At 37.1% G+C, this 20,778-nt stretch overlaps 1 protein-coding gene across 1 annotated transcript in view; it reads left to right on the forward strand.

Annotated features, from left to right (window-relative positions):
* Positions 1 to 20,778, forward strand: part of LOC150086754 (dynein regulatory complex subunit 11-like) — a 77,437-nt gene that overhangs the window by 48,103 nt on the left and 8,556 nt on the right. The window contains exon 7 of the mRNA XM_090372245.1: positions 11,360 to 11,559. Within this exon, the coding sequence (XP_090228371.1) occupies positions 11,360 to 11,559 (200 nt within the window). The remainder of the gene's footprint in view (positions 1 to 11,359; positions 11,560 to 20,778) is intronic.

Here is a 20,778-nt window from a genome sequence, read left to right on the forward strand (position 1 = left end):
TTTTTTTTTTAATTATTTTTACTGATTTTTTAGATCCGGAACCAATCGTCTTTCCTTCCATAAATACAATGTCTTTTTTTACACAAATTTTTTTTACACGTATTTTTCAGGAACGTATCTATCGTGTAAAAACAGAATTAGGTGTATATGATATCAAAATTATATTTTGCATCCAGTTCTTTTGTAACCACATCATAATTACCAATCATAATTACTAATGCTGATGCATATCAGCATATCAACTATTACAGTAGAAGTTGATCTAATCACTTCACTGGCAGTAGAAGCAGTTCTTGTTGGAGCTGTAGTTGTCCCAGAAGCATGGAGGCAACTGCAATGCATAAAAAGCATTATAGAAAAAATGCTGAAGATAGGAGATGTTTTCTTTAGAAGCCAATAAAATAGTTTCACTGCCAGAAATCAGGAAATCAATAATACAGATAAGTTGCTGCCAAAAATCAAAGTGAAATGGACAAAAGTAAAGCAAATGCTTCCCACAGAAATAGATTGGAGAACTAGAGAGATTAAATTCTGCTAGTTTAAAATTTAATGACCCATGACTGATCAATAAAAACATGGTATAAATCTAGGGCTAAACCAAGGAAGAACAAATTTAGAAAGAGCAAAAGAGACATCTGCAATAAATTTGTGTGTAACAGAGCCATTCTGAGAAGTGAACCAGTGCAGTTTCCATTTCTGTAGAAGGAGATCGAAGTTTCTCAGCCTTAGGATCAGTGAAAGGTAACATAGATATCATGATGTTTATTGGAAACACAACCCATGAAAGATGAGGTGTAGATCCATAGGTAAACAGCTATTAAGAACTTGAAGGGCAGAGGTTGATACAGTTCAGCATGCTCAGCACATAGCTAATGACATACCCTGTTGAATAGAGTATAATTTATTTTTTACAACTATCTTACAAACATGCCAAATGAACAAATAGATAGGAAAATGGCCTTGTAGAGCAAGTGCAATTTTTGGTATTAAGGCCCCAGGATTGCCTAGTGTTCCAGATTAGCATAGAGTTGTATTTTTTTAATCTTGTACAGCGTAAACATTGACCAGCATTTAGTTCATGTTCTGGGATGTTTGTCTCCAGAATATGAACCAAATGCTGGTTCAAGTTTAAACTCTTTTTAAATCAGTCCTAAAAATCTAGTAAACATGATTATGGAAAGAGAGGTGGTTTTATAGACTTATAGTAGGTGAATAAGACAAAAATTATTTCAGAGGCATCATCTTTATTTTTTCAGCTGATATAGATAACTTGTTAACAAAAGGTCAGTGCAAGAGATTTTGCAGGACAAAGTTAACAATGTATTTGATTGTACAGAAGGGAGGAAAGGGAGAGGAGTAATGCTCTTGGTTAAGAAACATGTAGAATCTTAAGGCAACACACTCAGATGATGTGGGTGGCCAGTGCAATGTTCAGTCACTTTGGTGTGACATAAGCACTAGGAAAACTAAAATTAGAATAGGAATGTTTTATAGGTCCCTAATCATGTTTTTCACACCAGCATGTTAGAGAGGAAACAAGAGAATGGAATACTTTTGATCTGATAATCAGACTCTTTGTGCATTAACAATCTGCAGATAAAAGACCCACTAGGTGGAAGAGATCACAGTGTACTGATGTGGAAGTCACTTAAAGATGTAACTACTGTAAAGGGCAAAGGAAAGGGCTTTTGCTTTCATAAAGGTGACTATAATGGTTTTAGACAGTTTTTAATGTTTATTCAGTTGGACCATCAGAGACGTTGCCAACAGCAAATTCTACATGTGAACCACTTGGGAAAGTAAGCATAGAAACTAATAGGCTTTTTATACCAACTAAGTGATACCATTCAAGGTTTAAACCAAAATGGATGTCAGATAAGGTGATGAGAATCGTGGTAGAGAAAAGAAAATTGCTTGGGATGCATATAAATTATCAGGCAATACAGACGCCTACAGTAGATATAAACTAGTGTGCAGTTGAGTAGTAGTAGTAGTAGTAGTGGCACATGATGCAAGAAAGCAAGTGTAGGAGCTTATGCAGCATCAGCCAAAAAAAAAAAAAAAATCACACCATTCCCTCCAAATGCCTGTCCAGTTCCTCCTTAAATTTATTTAACCTATCAACTTCCACAACGACAGATGGAAGTTTGTTCCAGCAATTAACCACCCGCTGGCTAAAGGCAAATTTCCGCACATCTATTCTACATCTGTCCTTTCTTAATTTGAACTTATGTCCCCGTAGGTTCGTAATCTGAACAAGTGGAAGGATCCCATCAGAATTCAGTGTGCTCAACCCATTCAAGGCCTTATAGACCTCAATCAGATCACCGCGCAGGTGCCTAGTCTCCAGCCACTGCAATTTGCAGAACTTAAGCCTCTCTTGGTAAGAGAATCCCTTCATTCCCCTCACCAATCGTGTTGCTCTTCTCTGTACACGCTCAAGCAAATCTACATCCTTCCTAAAATGAGGCCTCCAGACCTGTACGCAGTACTCAAGGCGTGGCCTGACCATTGCCTTATACAGAGGGATAATCACCTCCTTTTCCCTGCTACAAAATTCCTGTATATCATTGACAAAACCCCATGACCTGCTCTGGCAGCCTGTCTGTATTGCTTAGAAAACTTCATATCTGACTGCACAATTACTCCCAGGTCTTTTTCATTTTCTACCACCTTAAGTGTAGTACCACACAGTTGGTACGTTTCTCTGGGGTTACTTCTACCCATATGCAGTACTTTGCATTTGTCAAGGTTGAACTTCAGTTGCCACTTCTTAGCCCATCTGCCCAAATTATCTAGATCCTGTTGCAGTAGCACACTGCCATTACTGTCATTAACAACCCTGCCAACCTTTGTGTCATCTGCAAACTTCGACATTAAGCCTGATATACCTTCATCAATATCATTGATAAATACACAAAACAACAGTGGACCCAACACCGAACCCTGTGGGACTCCACTAATAACATTAGTCCAAGAAGAGCAGCACCCATTGATTACCACCCTCTGTCTTCTCCCACTTAACCATCCTTTTATCCATTGTAGCAACTTACCCTTAATACCATTCTGCTCCAATTTGCACAGTAGTCTTCCATGCGCAACAGTGTCAAAAGCTTTCCTGAAATCCAAGTATATGATATCAAAATTATTTTTTGCATCCAGTTCCTTTGTGACCACATCATAATAACCAATCAAATTTGTCAGACAAGACTTTCCCTTAACAAACCCATGCTGTGTTTGAATTATTGCTGCAGTCTTGTCTAGATGATCCTGCAATGCATCTTTAACCAGTGACTCCATTATTTTACCCGGAACAGAAGATAAACTAACTGGTCTGTAATTACTCGTGTCACCCTTCGATCCACCTTTGTGAATTGGTGACACATTTGCACATCTCCAGTCCGTGGGAACCTCCCCTGAGTCCAAGGATGCTCTCATAATTATGGCTAAGGGTTTGCTTAGTTGCTTTGCCGCCTCCTTTAAAATAACTGGATAGATCCCATCCACCCCAGGTGCCTTTCTTATGTTTAACTTCAACAATTTCTCCTCCACTTTGCTCTCAGTTATTACAAAATCATTAAGCACACTGCTACAATTTGATAACCTTCTTCCATTTTCAAACTGTAATAATTCCTCACGTGTGAATGTAGATGCAAAATACTCATTCAGTTTGTTTGCTATCTGAGCAGGATCATCAACAGTCGAACCATCGATGTCAAGTGGACCAATCATATTCATCCCCTTCCTTTTAGAGTTTATATAAGTAAAGAAATCCTTGCTGTTTTTCTTAGCATCCTTTGCCAAAGATTTCTCGTAATCCGCCTTCGCCTGCCGAACCTCCTTTGTGACCTGATTACAGACTAGCTTATATCTGCCACAGGCTTCTGCGTCACCTGATAATTTATATGCATCCCATGCATTTTTCTTCTCTGTCACGAGTCTCATTAGTTCATTTGATAACCATTTAGGCCTAAACCTTGAAATTGATCGACAAGGCTCTCATCATATACTCCCTTCTTTCGTGTCTCTGCAGAATTGCAGACAATTTCAAATTCAACCCTAATTCTTGGCTTTTGTTCAACAGTGACCTGTACTTGTTGAGTAATTCCGCCGGTCTCCTACTCTTAATATCATTAGTGCCAACGTGTACAACTATATCACCTTTTGTGCCCTTGAAAGATGATATCCGCCCTACAACGTCATCAACCTTTGCCCCTGGCAGACATACCCTGGTCCTGTTCCACCTATCCTTTTTACAAAGGATGTTCCCCGTTTCCCTGACAATAGAGTCACCAACAACAACTAGTTCCTGTGGGACCAGCGCATTCTGCCTTAGGGGTTGCCGCTGTGTTGCGTGATGACCAAGTGCAAGCTCTGGCGTTGATGTGGGCAGCTGAGAGCCTGATGGGCCCCTCAATTTAGATCTTTCGAGGGCATCCACCCTGTCCCTCAAACTCTCATATAGGCCCATAACAACGCTGAGTTGTCGCCTGATTTCCTTACACTCCTTGCATCGCGCACACACAAAGACATCCCCCATGGCAATATCATGTTCCGTTCCAGAGAGTTCGGCAAACATTTCACAAGTTGCACATTTCTTTAGGCTGTGATGCGTTGGAGAATTGCCCCCCTCAGTTCTCCCCCGAGTCACAGCACTCCTGCCACTTTGTGCCCGTTGCTTTGCTGCTCTAGTTTGGGGCATGGTACTTGAGTCACAAAGCAGATTAGGCAAACTAAGGTAGATTATGAAAAGTCTCTGGCAAAGTATTCAAAGACAAGCAGCAAAGACTTCTTCACTTATGTAAACACTAAACGGAAAGTGATGAATCACATTGGTCCACTAGATATAAATGATTTAATTTTTCATGATCCTGTTGGGTTGCTGACAAACTGAAGACAAGGCTATTAAATAATGAGACTGTACACACCATGCACCACCTGCAAAATGAAGGCACAGCAGGTGACCTTGAACCTTTCCCTAATTGTCTGCCAAGTCATATTCCAACATGCTCATTCTCTTTGCAATGAGACAGGGTTTTATCGCCTGTCTTTTGTTTTATTTTCTGATAACTTTCAGTTGCAGTTTGTCAGAAAAATGACAAACAAAAGAATCAAACAAATCAGCCTCAAGTTTTTAACAAAACTAAACTGCAACTTAAAGTTATGAGTTGTTACATTAAATTTTTGGAGATGATACTATGTGAACAGCTCACATGTTTAAATGGCATGAAAGATTTTTAAAAGGAGCAGAGAATGTGAAAGGCAGTGAATGACCAGGCCATCTGGTAGCCATGAAAACTGATGAAAATGTAGATCATGTAAGAACACGATCTACATTTTCTTACACGATCTTACACGTTCTTACATGATCTACCTTGTAGATCGTATAAGAACACGATCTACAAGGGATGCAAAGAAAAACAGCAAAGAGTTCTTTACTTATGTAAACTCTAGAAGGAAGGGGATGAATCAGATTGGTCCACTTGATATCGATGGGTCAACTGTTGATGATCCTGCTCAGGTAGCTAACAAACTGAATGAATATTTTGCATCGACATTCACACATGAGGAGTTATTTAGCGAGGAGAAAGCCAGAGGTGCATTCAACTCTAGCAGTAAGCTAGAGAATCTTGTAATAACTGAGAGTAAAGTGCAGGAGAAATTGTTGAAGATAAACACAAGAAAGGCACCCGGGGTGGATGGGATCTATCCAGTTATATTAAAGGAGGCAGCAGAGGAAGTAAGCAAACCCTTAGCCATAATTATGAGAGCTTCCTTGGACTCAGGGGAGGTACCCACAGACTGGAGATGTACAAATGTGACCCCAATTCACAAAGGAGGATCAAAGGCTGACACAAGTAATTATAGACCTGTGAGTTTAACTTCTGTTCCAGGAAAATTAATGGAGGCACTAGTTAAAGAAGCACTGCAGGATCATTTAGACAAGACTTCAGTTATAGCTCGGACACAGCATGGTTTTGTTAAGGGGAAGTCTTGCCTGACCAATTTGATTGGATACTATGATGCAGTCACAAAGGACTGGATGCAGGGAATAACTTTGATATTATATATTTGGATCATAGAAAGGCTTTTGATACTGTTGCACATGGAAGACTGCTGCACAAATTGGAGCAGCGTGCCATTGGAGGCAAATTGCTGCTGTGGATAAATTGGTGGCTGAGGGGGAGAAGAAGAGAGTGGTAATCAATGGACACTGCTCGTCGTGTACTAATGTTATTAGTGGAGTCCCTCAGGGCTCAATGTTAGGTCCATTATTGTTTTCTGTATTCATAAATGATATTGATGATGGTATATGAAGCTTAATGTCGAAGTTTGCAGACGATACAAAGGTAGGCAGGGTTGTCAAGGACACTACTGACACTATGCTGCTGCAACAGGATCTGGAAAGGTTGAGCAGATGGGCTGAGAGGTGGCAAATGAAGTTTAACATTGACAAATGTAAAGTACTACACATGGGAAACAGCAACCCCAGAGCAACGTAACAACTCTGTGGTACTACACTGACAGTGGTAGAGAATGAAAGGGATCTGGAGGTGGTTGTGCTGGCAGATATGAAGTTCTCTGAGCAGTGCAGACGGGCTGCAAGAGTAGCTCATGGTGTATTGTCAATGATATATAGGAATTTTTCTAGCAGGGATAAGGAGGTGATTATTCCCTTGTATAAGGCAATGGTCAGGCCACACCTAGAGTACTGTATACAGGTCTGGAGGCCTCATTTCAAGAAGGATGTAGAGCTGCTGGAACGAGTACAGAGAAGGGCAACAAGATTTGTGAGTGGAACAAAGGGGTGCTCTTACGAAGAAAGGCTTAAGTTTTGCAAATTACAGTGTCTGGAGACTAGGCACCAGCGAGGTGATCTGATAGAGGTGTATAAAGCCTTGAATGGTTTGAGCATGCTCAATGCTGATGGGATTCTTCCTCTCGCTCAGAATAATCACCTGAGAGGGCATAAATTCAAATTGAGGAAAGACAGATGTAGGATAGACGTGCGGAAATTTGCCTTTAGCCAGCGGGTGGTTGGTTGGTGGAACAGACTTCCATCCCTTGTCGTGGAAGTTGATAGCCTAAATAAGTTTAAGGCTCATCTGGACAGGTATTTTGAACGAACAGAGGGGTGAAGTGGAAGTGGTTTTTTTTTTTTTTTTGGCTGATGCTGCATAAGCTTGCTTTCTTGCATCAAATGCCTCTACTAATGCTAATGCTAATGCTAAAAACACTGATTAGAATTGATCATCATTTTAGCATTAGAATGGATGCATCAGAACTCGATATGGACAAAGAAACAGACAACTTTTAACTGAAATTTTAGGTATGAGAAAGGTGTGTGCAAAGATAATGCCAAAAAGTTTGAATGAAGATCAAAAAATGAGAAGACTTCAAATTTGTGAAGATGTTTTAAAAAATATTGAAGAAGATCTAGACTTTTTGAGTACTTTAATTATTTACAATGAGAGTAAGTTGGCCTTTTCAGTATGACCCAGAAACTAAAAGACTGTCACTGCAATGGAAGACAAAACAATCCACCAGACCAAAAAAAAAAAAAAAGCAAGAATGTTAAAATCAAAAATGAAAACTGTGCCTCTTGTTTTTCGAAGGAAGAGACCTGAACTGTGGACGGATGGTTGGATTCGCCATCAAAACAATGCTCAAACACACAACATACTCTCTGTGTACCAGTTTCCTGCCAAAAAACAAATCCCCTGTGTGTGAACATGCACCCTACTCACCAGACAATACCCCCTTGTGACTTTTTTTTTTCTCTTCCCTAAATTGAAAAGTGTACTTAAGGAAACCTATTTTCAGTCCATTGAAGACATTCAGAAAAAAACGACCAAAGTGTTAAAGGGGCTTACAGAAGACGACTTCCAGAAATGTTTCTGTGCTATATGGAATAGTGTGTGACAGCCTAAGGCAATTATTTTGATGGGATAACTAAGGTACAAAATATTTCATTATATTTATTTTATTGCAACAGTCTTTTTATTTAATATCCATACCTGATAGGTACTTTGTATCTAAATTCATACATGAGGAATTTTTAAAGGATGGGAATGCAGAAAGTATGTCAAATTCTGAGAGGGAGCAGAATGATTTTGTTATAACTGAGATGAAAGTGGAAGAGAAGTTATTGAAGCTAAACATAAAAAAGGTGCCTGGGGTAGATGGGATCTATCCAGTTATATTAAGGGAAGCAGCAAAAGGGGTGAGTAAACCTTAGCTATTATTATGAGAGCATCCTTGGATTCAGGGGAGATACCTGTGGACTGTTGATGTCCACAGGTACCACAGGTGATGTGAGTAATTACAGATCTGTTAGTTTAACTTCTATTCCAGGGAAAATAATGGAGTCATTGTTTGAGGAAGTAATGCAAGACCATCTAGATAGGAATGCAATTAAATGCAGTCACAGCATGAATTTGTTAAGAGGCAGTCTTATCTAACCAATTTCATTAGATGCTATGATGCAATAATAGAGAAACTGGATACATAAAATAATTTTCACATCATATACTTAGACTTCAGGAGAGCTTTTCATATAGTTGCATTAAAAACTGCTGTAGAAATTGGAGCAGTGTGGCATTAAGGGCAAGTTACTGCTGTGGATAAAGGATTTGGTTGAATAAAGGGAGAAAACAGAGTTGTTGTCAATGGGCATTAGTCTTCTTGGACTAATGCTATTAGTGGATTCTCCTCTTTCCCCCCCATGATTGAGCACTGGACCCATTGTTATGTTCTTTATTTACTAATGATTGATGAGGGCATATCAGGTTTAATACCTAAGTGTGCAGGTGATTCTAAGGTTGACAGAGTAGTTACTGAAAATAATTAGGATATGCTAGGACAACAAGATCTAGAAAAATTAGACAGATGAGCTGAGAAGTGGCAATTGAAGTTCAACATTGAAAATTCAAGGTATTGTACACGTGTAGCAGTAATTTTAGAATTACCTACCAGCTGTATGTAACCATATTTAGGATAGTGGAGAATGAAAAAGACCCTGTGGTAATTGTGCAGTGCAGTGCAGACTGGTTGCCAGGACCGCACTTGGGTTTTTTCAATGATATACAGTAATTTTGCTAGCAGGGATAAGAAGATGATTATCTCATTGTATGAGGCAATGGTTAGGCCATATCTTGTGTTCTGCATGCAAATCTGGAAGCCTGAATTTATAAAGGATGGAAATCTATTGGAATGGGTGCAGAGGAGAGCCACGATACTGGTGAGGAGGAAGAAAAGAAGTGCTTACCAGAAAAGGCTTCAGTTCTTCAAATTTAAACATGTGGAGAGTAGACACCTACGAACAGATCTGATTGAAGTGTTTAAATTTTTTTGAATGGATTGAGTATTCTCCATGCTGGCGGAATCTTTCCTCTTGCTCAGACCACACGTGAGGGAGCATAAATTCAAATTGAGGAGGGATGATTGCAGGATAGATGTGCGAAATTTTGCCTTCAGCCAGTGGGTAGTTGATTGGTGAAGAAAATGTCTGTCTGGGGTCTTACAAAAGTGGGTAGTTTCAATAAATTCAAGGAACTATACAAACCATTAGAAGGATGAATGGGTGATATGGGAGGTGATTTTTTTTTTTTTTTTTTTTTTTTTTGGCTAATGCTCTGTATGGTTGCTTTATTGAACCTTTGCCACTACCTTTTATGTGCTTTTTTTTTACAATGTGACTGAATTAGTTGGTCTCAAGCAAGGGTTGGTTTTCATCCAGCAGACAGGCAAATCAACAACAGAACACATTGATAGACATATATACAGTACAATATAATCTTAGTCACTGATGTGCCTAAAATACTACAAAAATAACTATACACAATCTTCCTACATAAAAAAATGCAAATTGAAGAGAGAAGGTTGTAAACTTTATATTCTTGCTGTTCATTGTTCTGCAGAGAAATCTTTGTTGTGAACCAATTAAGACAAAGATATTACTTATATAACATTAAAAAAAAAGAGGACTACCTTGCTGAAATAATTCTGTGAAAAAATCCTTATGTCTTGCCAGTAATTGTTGAGAAAGTTTCTATGTTTTAGCAATTTATCACTTGCTTAAAGAAAGGAGGCCTACTGAGAGCTTGTATTCTTCTGAAACTGAATGTGTTGCATGCTATCATGCTGATTTGTCATACAAAATGAGTTCTGAAAGATTCTTGTGATACTGTAATTCTAATTTTTTTATGTTGAGAAGGCACTATCTAAACAAAGTATTAAAACTATCTGGATAAAATTCAGCAGTGTGTCATTTATGTATCTCATGGAATCTGAATAACGGGGAAAAAAACCAGTGTGTTTCATAAGATGTGTGCATGTTTGTAGTTCACTATTGCAGGGAAATGAAAAAAAGAAAAACACTAACTAGAACAACACCAACTCCAGGTAGTGCTGGACCAAGATATTTCTGCACCCCAGGCAGAATGATTTTTTGGCACCCTTTACTAAGGATATAAATATTTTTGCCTCATTGTTCTTCTGTTTTTGGCACCCCAGGTAATGGCCCTGCTAGCCTGTACCTTAATCTGGCACTGACTCCAGGGCTATGCAACCAACTCCCTATGATTGACATACTGATGGATGTCTCCATGGTCTCTTATACCTGCTCCATGATGTTTTCTGCAATTGACATGAGTCAGGCACATTCACTCTTCTTTGCAATTGTTGAACATGTTCCAATGAGTTTTTGAAGCCATCCATGCCTTTTTTTCATTGGGATATCGTGAGGTCTCTTCCTCTTAATAACATGCACCCCAGTGGATTTTGGGAGGTTCAATGAATTGCAATTATGCACACAGAACAGCTACTGATGTGGCACATCAATAGGTTGCGGACAGTTCCTGTCCACAATCCTTACTGGCTTCTGATGTGCTGACCCACGAGAATTATATTATTATGTCTGAACTATATTATTACTGAATTATATTATACTGAACTATATTATACTGAATTATATTATTGTGCCAGAGGTCTTGTGCATACTGTGCACAAGACCTCTGGCACAGTATTCAGTATTCATGGAGGGATGTTTGAATACTTTTGACCAATTTAATTATATCAAATATTGGAAAATATTTTTCCTTGTTGTCACTATTTTTATAAAAAGTGATTAAGGAAATAAAAACTTCCTAAAATTTTGATCAGTTTTCAGCAAACCCAAAACTGCTGTATAATATTTTTTTATTATTTTGGCTAGAAAACTTTCTTGTAAAATGTATAACTGATCGAGATCTTTAATTATCAATTATTTAATATTCAAAATTAATGATTTACATGTTCAATAATTTTAATAACTATAATGTTTAATGTTGAAAAAAATTCTTATTTTTTGGTTTATTAGATACCACCTGTTCCATCTGAAATTTCTTTAAAATCTGAACTTGCTAAGCTTCGTGAAAAGAAGCAGTGTATACAGCAGCAGCATGAGAAAGGCTATGAGGATGCTCTTATAAATGTTCGGGCAAAACTTTTAAAAGACAAAACACTTTCAATAACAGAAAAATTGCAAAAAGATCTTAGACAGTGGTATCAAGAGTTTAAGTAAGTAAAACAAATTATATATGAATGTATACATCTCTCTCTCTCTCTCTCTCTCTCTCTCTCTCTCTCTCTCTCTCTCTCTCTCTCTCTCTCCTTAAAAGGACCAAATTAAGTAAACTCCCAATTATCCTGGGGTGTGGTTTAACCGGGTTGCAGATTAACCAGGGATGAAAAAAAAAAATCAATTTCAGTACCTTCTTTCAATAATTTATTTTTAAATTAATTTTTTTTTTTAAATATCACTTGCTCCCCCCCACAAACCACCACACTGGGAGTCTACTATACAATACTGTTCCTTAGGGATTATTTCAATCCTTAGGTGTGTGTGCATAAAAACAGGTATGTATTCATTGTTCATCAGTTAGTGCATGTTAAGTAGACAGACACACTTTGAATTGCTTTTTTGTTTGCATTTTTTGAAAGTTTTAAAGTTACTCATCATGTTAAAAAGAAAAATAATTGTTCTTTCAATACAACAATAAACACATCAATAAACATGAAAAAGGTGCTGCAGTGCCAGCTTTAATGAAAGAATACAATGTTGATGAACAAACTGTACAAGATTTAATAAAGAATAAAGTTAAATTAATCAGATTTCCTGTAATTTCAGATAGTGCTGGCAGCTTACAATTTTTTTTTTTTTTTTTTATATATTCAATGCATATTGTTTATAATCCCTTTTTTGCTTATTTTTCAAGGAAAAGGGAAATTAATTTCTGGACCTTCCCGGTTAATTTGTTTGTTTGTTTGTTATTTGGTTTTTAGGAGAATTAGCAACTAAGGCCATATTGCTCCGGGGATATGCAGTGATCATTCCCTGACCTTTCTGCATCCTCCGTATTTGGTGGGCACGGACTCGAACCCCGGTCTAATCAAGAAGCGTGTGCTACGACACTGCTGCTGCTCCTGCCCACCTGGCTACGGAGGCGCCTCACTCCTGGTTAATTGGGAGTCTGCTATATTTTATTTAAGACTTTAACAATAATAAATGTTAACAGCAAACATCACAGTGTTTTACCTTTTTATATTGCATCAAATTAAAACTGAAATATCCATTAGAATGTCCAATGTGAAATTTAGTATTCCTTCAGTATAGTTTTAATTTTCAGTCTGCATTATTGATTGTGTTAGAATTGGAGAAGCATGACCATACAAAAATCAGATCAGAAAAACAAGTTTGCTTTTAATGTAGGTGTGAAAGGTGCACTGCATGCTCACTCATATGAAGTTAAAATTAGAAATATTAATGGTTCAGAAAATGTACTGTACATTTGTTCTTGGATTGTTTGTTTTTTTTTTTTTTTTCCAACACACCTGTTTGAGGATTATAAACAAAGAAATGTACTCTAAAATAAATGAAGCAAAAAGTATACAAAAATACCCTAATTTTAATTTCTTACTTGAAATGGGATATAAATTAGTTATTCGGTTATCTTTTGTTTGTTATTTTGCTTAATAATCTATCCAGGGATGTTATAAGCCTGAGCCAGGTGTGGCTGCCATGCTTATTGACATTAATAATATCAAATTTATAAATACATTGGCACTCCTTTAATGATTGCTTTATTCTTTGAAATAGTCTTTAGAAGTTCTGTCAGTAGGTGTGTCATGATGCTTTGATTATTAATCTCAACAAATATTTCATGATAAAATTTTGTAAACACTCACAAAATGAACAAGGTTAATTTTATATACTCAGTTAACCTCACAAAATTAAAAGCTTTGGTTTGCATTCCAGGCTCAATTTACTTGTACTGGAATTATGACAATTCTAGTACAATCAAGAATGCATTAAAAAAAGTTGGATTCCTAAAAGTAATTTTAAAATATTTAATGATCCTTTGTTTTTAATTGCAGTGTAAAACAACATGTGAGCTTAACAATGACTATGCCAGCATTGTCTATGCATCATATTTCAAGTACTAATGAAATTGAGAGAATCCAGACAAATTTAATTCCTTATTTTCTGCTTTCTTACTAAATTTGGTTTCTAAGGATTTGGTTACTGACCCTGAACAGAAACACTCTCTCTCTCTCTCTCTCTCTCTCTCTCTCTCTGAGCAGTGCAGGCAGTCTACTAGGACAGTTTATGGGCTTTTGTCAACAGGGAGATGATTATGCCATTGTATATGGCAATTATTAGGCTGCATCTTGAGTACTGCATACAGGTCTGGAAGCCTCATTTTATGAAATGTGGATCACTTGGAACAGGAGCAAAGGACACAAAACAGTGCACACTGCAGCACTTGGAAACTAGGTGCAAGTAAGAAGACCCGAGTGATATTTAATTTTGTAAGTTATGACTTACTATTCGCACTACTGTTGTATTGGATGTTTGGTGTGATATCGTAGCATATAGCGAGTAGTGCAATGGAATAGTAGGTTTTTAATTGTGATAAGTAATTAGCTCAAAGGTTCTAATCACTTGTAGGGCATATATCTTTTTTGTGTTTAGCTAAGGAATTTTACTTTTTAGTAAGGATATAACTAATTCAACACTGCAATCACAATGGCATAATGTATATCTTGAACTTGATAGCATAAGGTATAAAGTATATCTTGAACTTAATAGCATAAGGTATAAAGTATATCTTGAACTTGATAGCATAAGGTATAAAGTATATCTTGAACTTGATAGCATAAAGTATAAAGTAAAACTTGATAGCGTATCAAATTTTAACATATCACTGCATTTGGGAATCTATTAGCTTAGTGCAGTATTCTCAATTAATCAATTAAATTTATTAATTTTCATTGTTAATCAATTAAATTGTATTTAAACAGAAATTATGCAATGCATAAGACTAGAGCAGCAAAGCAACAGGCATAAAGTAGTAGGAGTGCTGTGGCTCGGGGAGGAACCAAGGGTGGTGATTTTCTAACCTATCAAAGCCTAACAAAATGTATGGCTTGTGAAATGTTTGCTGAACTTCTGGAACAGGACATGATCCAGCCAAAGAAGATGTCTTTGTGTGTGAGGTGCAGGGAGTGTGAAGAAATTAGGCACAAACTCAGCACTCTGATGGGCATTTATGAGAGTTTGAAGAGTAGGATAGATGCCCTCGAAAGAATTAAATTGGAGGCTCATCAAGCTTTCAGCTGCCCAACTCAATGCTATAGCTCACACTTGTGCATCCAATAAAACAGCAGCAGTCTCCAAAGCAGAATGTGCTCGTCCAACAGCAGGTGGTTATTGTCGGTGACTCTATTGTCAGGAAAATGGGAAATCTGTTATGCAAGAAGGACCAGGTGGAATAGGACCAGGGTATGTCTGCCAGGGCCAAAAGTAGGTGATGTTTAGAGCAGATATCATCTTTAAGGGCACAAAAGGCATGGCTGTAGTGGAGGGTATATGTGGGTCTATGCTGTATACCCTCTGGATTTTTTTAGGTGAATAGTGTATACCTTCTGGTTTTTGAAAGACTTTAAGAAACAAATATTAAAATATTTACTGAAAATTAAAAAATAAATTTATTAGAAATTGATTCTTAGGCAATACTTATATTTTTATTATTTTCAATATATATGCTGTATGTATAAGTAAGTAAATATGCCATATGTAGACAAAAAGGTAATTATTTGTGTATTTGGTAGGGGAGTTGAGCTATCAGATAGCTCAACCGATAGAATCCTGTGGAAAAAAAGAATGAAATATAAAATCACAGAAATCTAGGAGTTGGGGCAAAACAAGAAAACTTACTGTCTGTATGGACTGGACGATGTTGAAAGTCAGTGGTGACCAAAGGAGGGAGCTGAGTGTTCATGTGCAGTGTATATATGTCAGTTGAAGTAGCCCTGTGTGGGGGGGAAAGGTGTGAATTCATAAACAGGAACTGTACCCGTGTGACGAGGAAGTGAGCAATTAAACAGATGAGGCAAAAAGCCAGCAGAGGGAGAAACAAGGACTAACAAAGTAGTGTGGAAAAGACACTAAACTTTGAAATAGAAGAAACAAGTAGCGATAGTAGAGAAATAGCATCTCGATATTGCTTTCTGCCAGCCTAATTGCTCACAAGATATAAAATGTAGTAAAAAGAACAGCAGAAAGTAATTGGAATGGAGGTGAATAAAGTAGTGCTCGGGCTGTCCGGGGTTGCAAACCCGTACCAAAGATAGTCCCTGGACGGATGACTGGACAATTGCCTCATGTGTTTAAGTCAATAATGGCAATGTTAATGAAATTAAAATCAAAATAATATTTTTAAAATAAAAAATAAACAATAACGAAGACAGGACAAGACAAATAACATAATCCCCCCATATATAGACAATCCGTGGGCATGAGCTTTCCACACTGTGAGACATGACAGAGTCGTGGGGATATAAAACTATACAATATGTATAGGCCTGAATGTAAAGGAAGTTAGTGTACTAACATGATGTTTAGAACTAAGTCGTAGTTTGCAATGTTTTTAAATTTAATAATGTTAAATGCTTTTTTGAAGTGATGGTAGAGGAAAGCAGCCGGGAATTTATTTTGTAGTAATTTATTGTAAAGTATTTTAATGTTGTCTGAAAATAGACTGATGCTATTGCATATTGTTGCAATTCTTATACATTGGGAAAGAATTATGTTTGCATGACCTTTTTTAGAAATGTTACAGTGCCAATGGGTAAGACTGACTACATTGAAGCTAAAAGCATCTCTTTTGTTGTATATGTTGACACCGGTATGAGGGCTGTCGATATTTATGTCTAAGTCTGGGTAGTTGGCTGAAAGGTCATTATTATTTGTTTTATCCAGGGTCAGTTCTGAGGGGTAAAAACCAAAAATGTCTTGTTTAAAAGTTGGATAGTTTAAAATTATCAAGTCATCAATGTATCTATAAAGCTGTATGTCTGAGGGTAGAGCTGTCTCGGACCAGTATAGGTATAGGTTAGCTAAGACACAATTAGCAGGGCTACCCATGGGGGTACCTATGGTTTGTAAGTAGATAGATTTACTGTCAAAAATGTAATTGTTGGAAACACAAAGATTAACAAGGTTGTTCCAAAAGACAGACTTACAACCAATAATATCTATGTAGTTGTTGTAAATTATATTTAGCACGGATTTTAAGTTAGCTTGGTTTATGCTGGTGAATAGACTATTGAAGTCAAAGGTTTGCACACACAAGAGATGTTATTTGTTTTTAGAGCATTTATAACTGGAAGATTGTTATTAATAATTCTGCTCTCGGGAAGGATATCCATAATAGGTTTAAGTAACCATTCCGGTGTTTTTCCTGGTTTATGGGCATAACTGTATTTACAGGAAGTGATGAACCCTGAAGCCTGTGGGGTTTTTATGGAACTTGGGAATGAAATAAATATAGGGAAATTTGTAATTGTTAAAGCAGATATTGAGTTTCTTGCTAAAAGCAATCAACTTTTTTTTTGTAATGATGCTGCTATTGTTGGTGAACTTGTAGGTGGTACTGGAATTTAATTCTGCATTTAATGTATGGAAATAAAAGGTTCTGCAGATAATGCCATAATTGCATGCAGCTTTATCAACAGGTGTGATAATGAAGTGTTTCTGTAGGTCAGCCAATTGCTGTTTTAAAATTTTAAGAATTGAATATAATTCCTGAAGGTGGTTGTACCTGTGGAAAAGATAATTTGCAATGTTATAGCATAGCCTTTAACACAGAATTCATCCATAATTGGAAGGCTTCAATAAGAATGGTGTGAAGGTAGGAAAGCTTAAAACAGAAGTTAAGCAAATCTTGGTATAACTGGTTTTTTTTGAAGAGTTTGAAATTTATCTTATATGTCCTGTATTTGAAGCCATAAGACATGATGTTTCTGAGTTCTTTATTATGGATTATTTCTAAATTGCCTGTTATAATATGGTCATGGTGTTGGTCAATAAAAGGTTGGAAATTAGCCTGTTGACAAATACAAACATTGGAGGCTAGATCGGGATTAAATTTGTCCATGTTAGTGGCTAGTTGCTTATAATTGCAGACTCTGAGTCCAAAAGGTTTATCGTATCTAAATCTCGATATAATATTCAAGTTACGGCAGCCATCTGGAAGTAGATTATTTGAAATATTAATACAGTCGTTAATGTTGAAGTTGTCCAGGCAGGAATTGAATTTAAAAATGATGGTGGTATTATTAACATTGATAAGCTTAAAGTTAGATTTTATTCTAAATTTACATATATCTGTAATAAGGTCAAGTAGGTGTTTTGATTTAAAATTGAAAGAGTGAATGAATCGGTAAAGCACCTTTAGTATGCTGTGTTTTGTACAAAATAGTGGATCATGAATATTTTTTACATTGAACTGACTAGTATCCCATTCCGTAATGTAAGTTTACAGACGGTAAGTAAGTAAGTTTTCTTGTTTTGCCCCATCTCTTAGATTTTTTGATTTTATATTTCATTCTTTTTTTCCACAGGATTCTATCGGCATGAACTTATTTATTTATTATTATTTTTATTTTTTTAAAGTTTATTTATTCTTTTATTCTTCCTTCTGGTCTCTGTCGGGTCAGCTATGATGTATACGTATACTTTTTACGTGTACGTCATAACAGAAGCAGAGACCTGGCTTATTGCGGTGGCTGCTATGATTTTTGCTGACGACCCCTAGTTGAAGTAGTTAAAGTCCTAGGACCCACAGCTTTAGGTACTTATAATATTTAGGCTTATATTAATTGCATTTTATTTCAGATAATTTGTTTTTTAGCATACAGGTTCTCTCAATTCTTCCATGGTTATTACACCTGATAGCTCAACTTCCCTACCAAATACACAAATAATTACCTTTTTGTCTATTTTTCATTATGGTTGCCGGTTTTTTCTAAATTTACCATAGTACGCCGGATCCATAACCCAGTCTTATATATATTTTTTATAAATTTTTTATAAATTTTAATTTCTCATTCCTGTTTACTAAGACTTTCAGTAATTTCATTGCATCTTTATAATTTTTTATGCCATATATATATATATATATATATATACCATAATTAGATAAGTTATAGTGTAAGTGCCCTCCATATGTTTATATTTAACACTTAATGTTCTATAGTTAATGTTAATTATTAGTCTTAATGTTAATATTAAGTGTTCTATATTTAACACTTAATATTTAACACTTAATAATTAAGTTTTAATTTTATAATTTAAACTGTAATATTTTGATTCTATATATATTGATATATATATATATATACACACACACACACACACACACACACACACACACACATGGGTATATGACATATACCCTCTGAAATTTGTTAATAAGCCTGATATGCACAGTATACTCTCTGCATTTCATAACATTCATAGAGTATAGCTTCTGCTAATTTTACGAATACAGTACTGACAAAAGGTGTTGTTGTTGTTGTTGTTATTTGGTTTTTAGGAGCATTAGCAACTAAGGCCATATTTCTCCGGGGATATGCGGTGGTCATTCCCTGACCTTTCCGCATCCTCCATATTTGGTGTTCACAGGCTCGAACCCCAGTCTAATCAAGAAGTGTGTGCTATGCACTGCTGCTCCTTCCCACCTGGCTATGAAGGTGCCCTGTCAAAAGGTGATTGATATTGTTGTACACATTGGCACTAAAGATATTAAGAGTAGGAGATCTGAGGACTTACTTAACAAGTACAAGGCAGTGTTGGGAAAAAGTCATGAGTTAGGATTGAATTGAAAGTGTCTGCGATTTTGCCCAGAAACAATAGGAGAGAGTATATGTTGAGAGCCTTTTCAATCAATTCACCCCTGGAGAGATTGTGTAGGACTCATGGGGTAGAATTTTTCTCATCATAGTCTGTGCTTTTTAACAGGAGAGACTGCTTTAAAGGGATGGGATATACTTGAATAGAAGGAGTGCAAGAATATTTGCTGATGCTATCAAGGCAGTGACAAGTGGGTCAGAAAACTGCTAGCTTGGAGGGATACACAGACTAATAGCTTAACTAGAGCTGCATGCAGAGGTGAAAGTGATTTTAGAACTGCTATTGTTAGCATGCAGCAGCTTGGAAAGCAAGGTGTTTGAGACTTAAGGCCCTGCTGTGGGTTATCATGGAACAAATAAATACGTGGGCTGGGTTAGGGTAACTAACAGTGAGAACACGTGTATTTATACTTGCCGAACTCTCTGGAACGGAACATGATGTTGCCATGGGGAATGTCTTTGTGTGTGCGCGATGTAAGGAGTGTAAGGAAATCAGGCGACAACTCAACATTGTTACGGGCCTGTAGAGTTTGAAGGACAGGGTGGATGCCCTCGAAAGATCTAAATTGAGGGGGCCCATCAAGCTCTCAGCTGCCCACATCAACGCCAGAGCTTGCACTTGGTCATCACGCAACACAGCGGCAACCCCCAAAGCAGAATGCGCTGGTCCCACAGCAACTAGTAGGTGTTGGTGACTATTGTCAGGGAAACGGGTAACATGCTTTGTAAAAAGGATAGGTGGAACAGGACCAGGGTATGTCTGCCAGGGGCAAAGGTTGATGATGTTGTAGAGCGGATATCATCTTTTAAGGACACAAAAGGTGATATAGTTGTACACGTTAGCACTAATGATATTAGGAGTAGGAGACCGGCAGAATTACTTAACAAGTACAGGTCACTGTTGAACAAAAGCCAAGAATTAGGATTGAATTTGAAATTGTCTGCAATTCTGCAGAGACACGAAAGAAGGGAGTATATGATGAGAGCCTTGTCGATCAATTTGGCCCTGGAAAGAATGTGCAAGGCTCAAGGGGTAGAATTTTTTTCAGCCTGGACTGTACTTGTTAACAGGAGAGACTGCTTCTATAGGGATGGGATACACTTAAATAGAAAGGGTGCAAGAATATTTGCTGATGCTATCAAGGCAGTGTTAGGTGGGCAGAAAACTGATAGCTTGGGGGGGATACAAGGACTAATAGTTTAACAGTAACAGTAGGCAGAGGTGAAGGTGATTCTTGCACAACTTCTATTAGAATACGTAGCGACCTGGAGCGTGGGGTGTTGGGAGTTTCAGGGACGGATGGCAGTCATCCTGAAATAGGTGGGTATATGGGATGTGTTAGGGTAACTAGGAATAGGAGTAGGAGCATGTATACCAATGCTAGAAGTATAGTAAATAAATTTGATGAATTTGAAGTGTTGGTCAAGACATCAAAGGCAGATATTGTTGGGATAGCAGAGACGTGGTGTCACACAGATATAAGGAATGCAGAACTGGAATTTGAGGAGTACAATGTGTACAGAAAGGATAAACAGGATAGA

This window comes from Mastigoproctus giganteus, chromosome 4 (genome assembly GCF_048544385.1).
Source record: "Mastigoproctus giganteus isolate SK-2022 chromosome 4, ASM4854438v1, whole genome shotgun sequence".
Taxonomy (NCBI): domain Eukaryota; kingdom Metazoa; phylum Arthropoda; class Arachnida; order Uropygi; family Thelyphonidae; genus Mastigoproctus; species Mastigoproctus giganteus.